Consider the following 7,234-nt stretch of genomic DNA (forward strand, 5'->3'; position numbering starts at 1 on the left):
TAAACACGTTTATTTGAAATTTGTTTTAAATATGTTTCTTTTTTCAAGTTTCTTTAATAAAGACTCAAATTAATCTAATTTAATTTTAACATGTGAACTAACTTTTATAATAGTTTTCTCTTTTTTATCTAATTTTATCTTGTGATTATCTTTATGATTTACACGAAAATTCGCACGATAATAAAACATAAAATGCGTAAAATTTCAATGGCAAAAAAAAACGGTAAAAGCTAAAATTAGGTGGGTTAAACTGATTCGGGTACGCTGAATTTAGTGGTGCTAACAGTTTTTTTAGGTTAGCTCCGTTATTTCGAAAATGGAGGAGGTTCACATCATATATTCCCGTAACTCAAAACCGGTTTATTTTATTGAATAAAATGAAAATATCTAAATTCCCTTTAAGAAAGGCTTTTGGCAAACAAAAAATTATTTTTTTGCAAAATTTCGAAATTTTTCGAAAACACACGATCATGTCAGTATAAGTTCGACTTTGCTACCAAAGGGTAGTAAAACCCTTTACTCAGTTTGTCCATTTTGGTGACCGATTTTTTTTTATGGGCCACAAAGTTTCTGAAATTTAGTGGGGCCTCTAAAAAAGGTGTAATCAGTTTTTGGTTAACAGCTAATTCAGACTTTGTGATACGGCTTAACTTTATATGGTAATAATATAGCTAAGAGTGCGCCAAAATAGATTTTCGTGCAATTTTGTTGAAAATATTGTTACGTTTTAACCTTTTCAAAACGCTGGTTTATTTCCTTTAAATAAACCGGATACTTTTGATTGCAAATAAAAGTCGTTTAGTAGTTTGAAAATTGTAACAACTCTTTATTTATTTAAAATGTACAACAACCGCAGAATTAAATAGTCACTCAATGTTTTTTTTTATACACGTTTATAAATTCTCTGAAATACAGACACTTTATAATGTATACGAATTCACTTGAAAAATACAGCACACTTTAAGGCACTCTGTTGATGTTTATTCAAATAGCGTCTCTGATAAACTGACTCACAACTGCAACCTCTGCCACTATTTATAACACTGCCATCTGCACTCTAGATTGTTCGTTAACTGTCAAAGTTCGAATATTCTAGATCATACGCCATCTGTGGTGTACTTTCTACAATGTTCTTTAACTGAATATTCGAATTCAAACAGCATTGCCAACTTACGATCAATGGTCAACTGAAAGCTTTTATTTAATAATGCCCACAGATATGTTACAGTTTGCTAGTACAGCACTGTTATTTGAAAGCATTATGCTACTTTTAAATCAGCCCTTAAAATCGTTATATTTGTATTCAAGTACAATTTCGTAACAATATATAGGAAGAACATTTTTTTTTTACTTTTTTTTAGAATAACTTTCAGGGACTCCTAATTTTTCACTAACAATATTTAGCAAAGTTGTAGCTACGGTAAATCTCAACAACTCTTGTGAACATATCAATGAAATCTGAACGTATCATATTCAGTCTACAATTTTTATTTACTGGAGACTTGTGCAAGTTATAGCCGTGTCTAAAATTTACAAAAATAGCTAATAATAATCGATATAGCAATGTCTGTCAAAACTTTCCAAAGCCTGCAAATAAATTCCATTGATTCCATAGCTTACTGTTTAAAATCGGCCCACAAATGGCTGAGATATAAGCAAAAATACCTCCATTTCATTTTTATACCCTTCACCTTCGTGAGAATGGTATATATAAGTTTGTCATTCGGTTTGTCATTACACAATATAATTTTCCGACCCTTCAATTCTGGATCCTTCAATTTAGCGGAGTCGATTAAGACATGCCCGTCTATCAGTTGAAATCAACTTTCCGAAGCCCCCAAATAACTTCATACATCAATATCTCCGGAATTCTTCCGGCTCGGTTGCTATTTAAAATCGAGAAAATCAGTCCACAAATGGCTGAGATATAAGGAAAAAACCAGGACAACATCGATTTTTTTACCTACATACATATATCTGGATTACGAAGTCATTAATATAGACAATATGTATATCCAATGATAGATATTTCAAAGACCTTTGCAACGACATATATACGTATATAGTAAGTTGGACCTACAATGGGTCAAAATCGGAAAAAATATTTTTTAACCCGAATTTTTTTTTCACCAAAGTTTTTTTTCGCTAAATAATAAAAAAAAATTATAAAACAAAACAAAAAAAAATTTAAAAAAACAATTCGAACATTTTTTTTCCAAAAAATAAAAAAAAACACTTTGGAAAAAATTTAATTTTGTTACCTAAAAATATTTAAAATTTTTATTTTGAAGTATAATTTGGTGAAGGATATAAGATTCGGCACAGCCGAATATAGCTCTCTTACTTGTTTTATATATAGACAATGACAGAGTGATTTATAGTCTGGTTTAAGTTCTTACGTTTTATATGGAAGAGACCTATCACCCTTTAGACATACTGAAACATTTTAAGAACTCTATCAATTTTTGCTATAGTTTTGCACTCAATTCCAACAGGGTTACAATTGAATTAACCAATTATTTGTATATGTACTTCTAAGCTAAAATAAAAACAAATTATAATTCATTATCACTTTCAAAATGTGTCATATCTCTTAACACTTAATTTTAGGCATTTAGCATAGATAGTCAATAAATCTGTCTGTCTTTTCCTTAGAACTTTCTTATCCAACACGTTAATAAAATATTTTATTAACTCTTGTTTACTTCTAAATTGGATGAGTTAGTGTATTTGAATGTAATCAAATGTGATTATTTTTATTATACAAATTTCCTGAGAGCAAAGTTTTCAAGATCATAAAACTTTAGAATAATATAGTTTGACTTTATTTGAAATTTTACTTCTTTAAGATTTTTTCAATTTGTTTTTAAAGAATTAAAAAGTAAGAAAATACTTTCCAAGTGCGGTCCAAACTGGACCGAATTAAATGAATAAAAGTAAATCAGCCTGTACATATTTTAGATAGGTTGTGCCGAATCTTATATACCCACCATCGATATGAGACTGACGCCGATTTTTATACATTTTGTATAAAAACATTTATTTTTAGCAGATTTTCAATACCAAATTCTTTATAAATACACACTTTTATGTAGACATTTATGTATCATATCCTGGTCCCAAAGTCCTATCCTGGTCCTATCCTGGTTTCAACAGACAGACAGAGGGCCAGACGGACGGACATAGCTAGAATTTTATAATGACCCAGAATATGTATATACTTTAGTGGGTCTGCGATGAAAATTTCGATGAAATAACCGCCCACCTTTTTTTGATGGTGGGTATAAAAATACAACAAGAAAATCAAAAGAACTTTACGATGACATGAGAAAGGTAATTATCGGGACCATTGTGAGAAAATAATCCTCTACCTACGGGGGCCAAATTACCGCATTCGATATCGAGTAAAATTGATCGTAATTTTCTTATTTGAAATTATGGCGATCACGAATTCGGTAATTTGGCCCCAGATGTCTTCACTATTCGCAACAAATATTTAATAATTTAAAATACCATTTATCACAACCACACCATTTCCAATTGTATTTCAGAAGTTTCTAATTGTATTTCAGAAATTTCTAATCTAATTGCAGAAGTTTCTAATTATATTTCGGAAAATTCCTATTGAATTTCAGAAACTTTTCCAATTTTATTTCAGAAGTTTCTAATTGAATTTCAGAAATTTTTAATTGTATTTCAGAAACTTCCATTTGTATTTTAGAATTTTCCAATTGTATTTCAGAATATTCCAAATGTATTTCAGAAATTTTCATTTGTATTTCAGAAAATTCTAATAGAAATACCAATGCAAATTTCTGAAATATAAATGGAAACTTATGAAATATAATTGGAATATTCCTTAATTCAATTAGAAACTTCTGAAATATAATTGGAAATTTTTGAAATTCAATTAGAAAGTTCTGAAATACAATAGTGTTTCTACTCGGGAAAATTTGTATGCAATTTTTCGGTAATTTTTGTATAAGTTTTCATTTCTAAATTTCAGTATAATTTCTGTACATATAAAACAGATTTGTTGTGATTTATTGTCAATTGACTGATTCGAAATTTAGTTGGCAAAGAAGAATGACGATTGAAATAACAGAATTGTTTCAACTAAAATTGGACAGCAGTTCAGAATCCATAATGGATAATAAATCTATAATTTCAATATTTTTCCTGAAATTGAATCCATTGAAACTACGGTATTTAATACAATTTTCGTAAATTTGTCATCAAAACGAATTTATGGAGCCCTTATAGATGTGACTAGGTTATATATTTTTTTGAATTCCCATCTCTTTCAAATAATACTTATCTCTAAATAATTGCATCAACTAAATTTAATATACAATATATTTAAACAAGAAGATTTATAATTTTCAAACATTATACACAAATATCTGGTTTATTTGCTGAACACATTTTAGCTCCTGGTGGGAAATATTGGTTTCTAGGGCATTTCTTACCCAAGGCAGCGATTGTGCCATCCATCATATAACAGACTACGAAACTGTAAAAAAAATGGTTAATTTAGAATTATTGAAATACATTACAAAATCGCTTAATAAAATTTATTGAATGATTTAATTTTGAAAGAATTAACAAAAAATTAATCATTCAAAGGTCTGTTATGAATTAATTGATTATGAATTGATTCCATAATGAATGAATTCTATTTAAAACTAAAGAATTAGTTTTTATGAATTCTGAATAAAGATTTTTGGGAATTATGCTCAAATTGAATTAATTAATTTAAGCCCTTTTAGAAAGCATTTTAAATTTATATTTAAATCCCATTTTTTATGGACCAGTATTGGCTTAATAAGAATCGTGTCGAAGATTCGATTGTTAGTTTTGAAATCGTACCGTTTACAATTCAACATTTTCGAACATAATTTCAAACCTTTTTCGATTTATAAAATGAACCCATAATGATTTTTTTAATCGTCTGACAATCACACAATGATTTATTATCAGGAAAATAGGAAATATGCAAATGCATGTATTTATAGGATTTTATCCGATTCAGAACATTTTAAAACTTTTGGTATAGATTTGTTACCTTTACAACAATGATTCCTGTATAGTTTAGTCATATATTTAAGCTATTTCACAAAGTATACAGAGGCGACACGGCAAAAAAAAATATATTTGTCTCTTTCGCTCGAAAAAATTTCAACTGGTTTGCTTTTGTGCTTATTTATATAGTTGTTTGTTTTAACGCACTGTCTGTATTAAACCGCAAATTTGTTTTCTCTTTCTATCGAAACAATTTCAAAAAAAGCTGATTTTAGTGTTTTTGAACTGTCAAATTTGACGCTTCTGTATACTTTGTGGCTATTTACTAAATATACCACCAATATCGGAGGGCTATTTATATAATTCAGGCGCGGATCCAGATCATATATACTTTTATACTTACGTAGTGCATGTTGGATCACCCGCATAAAAGGATCCAGTCGTTGCAGCATCTTTGCAAAATTTTTCCGGGTCAATTGGGCCAGACGGAGCAGTTGTTGTTGTCGTAGTTGTTGGTTCGGTTGTTGTGGTTGTAGTAGTTGGCTCTGTAGTTGTCGTGGTTGGTTCTTTAGTTGTGGTGGTAGTTGTCGGTTCGGTTGTAGTTGTTGGCTCAGTTGTTGTTGGTTCTGTTGTTGTGGTAGTTGTTGTTGGTTCGGTTGTAGTTGTTGGCTCTGTAGTTGTCGTGGTTGGTTCAGTAGTTGTGGTGGTAGTTGTTGGTTCGGTTGTAGTTGTTGGTTCAGTTGTTGTAGTGGTAGTTGTTGGCTTTGTGGTTGTAGTTGTTGGTTCAGTTGTTGTTGGCTCTGTAGTTGTTGTAGTTGGCTCTGTGGTTGTTGTAGTTGGCTCTGTGGTTGTAGTTGTTGGTTCAGTTGTTGTTGTGGTAGTTGTTGGCTCTGTGGTTGTTGTAGTTGGTTCAGTTGTTGTGGTAGTAGTTGTCGGTTCAGTTGTTGTAGTAGTTGGCTCAGTAGTTGTGGTTGTAGATTCAGTTGTTGTTGTAGTTGGTTCAGTTGTTGTGGTAGTAGTTGTCTCTTCAGTAGTAGTGGTTGTTTCCGTAGTTGTTGTAGTTGGTTCTGTTGCAGTGGTTGTTGGTTCGATTGTTGTGGTAGTAGTTGGCTGCATAGTTGTAGTTGTTGTTACATGATCTTCATCATCATAGTCATTATTGGGAGCCGTTACACAGCTTGGCTAGAATTTTTTTTGGATTAAAATGCAAATACTCAAGAAATACAACCTCTTCGATTTAATGTCTAACAAACGTACCTTAACCAAATAACTTTCAGTACAAAATCCCTTCACACTGTAAATATCGCAAACAGTATCTCCCAAACAATACGAAAATTCTGCTCCTTCGACTGGTTTATCTTCGCCATAGCAAAAAGCAATTGTAGTTTCATTTATACAGGCATAAACCTTATTCTCGCTGCACACACCACACAGATTCGTATCTCGAATACAACTTGGTTTAGCCTCGGGCAGGGGATAACAGACATAAGGATCGGGTGTGCAAACATGATTCTCAGGACATGTTATGAAATCTTCGGTAGGTACTCCTAAAAAAATTAAATAAAATCAAACATATCACGCCTTATAATTTAAACATTAATTAAAAATTACCATTAATACATAAAGAATATTGATTTTCCTTATGACAGGCCACATAATTGCTATTTTGGCATACATCACATTCACTTCGAGTACCGGCAATACAAATCAATAGAATGATCTTTTAAAAAAACGAAATTGTTAACTTAATTCTCTTTAAATAAACTTAGCTGATTTTTACCAGTTTTTGTATTAGAATCTTCATTTCTTTTTTACTTTTCGCTAAAATTTTAGCTTTAAGTAAATACGAAAGTTTTGTAAACAATTTTTCACAAGTTTCTTTTAGAGCAACCCAAATTGGTATAATCCAATTCTAACATACAACCTATCTTTTTATAATAATATTTCATTTTATCTTATGTTGTCTTTCAATTATCTTTATGGCATTATTTCTAATGGTTTTGATTTCTATATATCAAAGAGACATGTTTGGTACAATTAGAAAAGTATGATTCGCATAATTGGCACTTTTACTGTTAAAGTGCTAAATAATGAGAGAGTTTTACAGTTTTTACTATAATTGTAAACGAATTAATCTAATATTTAGGCAATATTAGTCATTTGAATGAAGTCGAAATGAAAACAAGTAAGAAAGTATAGTCGGGAAAGCCCG

At 30.5% G+C, this 7,234-nt stretch overlaps 1 protein-coding gene across 1 annotated transcript; it reads right to left on the minus strand.

Moving 5' to 3' along the window:
- Positions 1-4,338: 4,338 nt before the first annotated feature.
- LOC135954849 (mucin-2-like) lies at positions 4,339-6,904 on the minus strand. Its single transcript, XM_065505090.1, has 5 exons — positions 6,803-6,904; positions 6,634-6,742; positions 6,280-6,569; positions 5,426-6,204; positions 4,339-4,513 (listed from the first exon to the last, which is right to left on the minus strand). Exons 1-5 carry the CDS (start codon positions 6,824-6,826, stop codon positions 4,390-4,392), a joined length of 1,326 nt encoding a protein of 441 aa, XP_065361162.1. The 5' UTR covers positions 6,827-6,904; the 3' UTR covers positions 4,339-4,389.
- Positions 6,905-7,234: the final 330 nt, after the last annotated feature.

The sequence above is a fragment of the Calliphora vicina genome, chromosome 3 (assembly GCF_958450345.1).
Source record: "Calliphora vicina chromosome 3, idCalVici1.1, whole genome shotgun sequence".
Classification (NCBI taxonomy): Eukaryota; Metazoa; Arthropoda; class Insecta; order Diptera; family Calliphoridae; genus Calliphora; species Calliphora vicina.

What these genes read in the sequence shown, in the direction of transcription:
- LOC135954849 (XM_065505090.1), bottom strand. Translation starts at nt 6,826, where the DNA reads ATGAAGATTCTAATACAAAAACTG. An exon ending in AGATTCTAATACAAAAACTG is followed by an intron (nt 6,743 to 6,802) that starts GTAAAAATCAGC and finishes TTTTTTTAAAAG; the next exon opens with ATCATTCTATTGATTTGTAT. An exon ending in GGTGATCCAACATGCACTAC is followed by an intron (nt 4,514 to 5,425) that starts GTAAGTATAAAA and finishes TTTTTTTTACAG; the next exon opens with TTTCGTAGTCTGTTATATGA.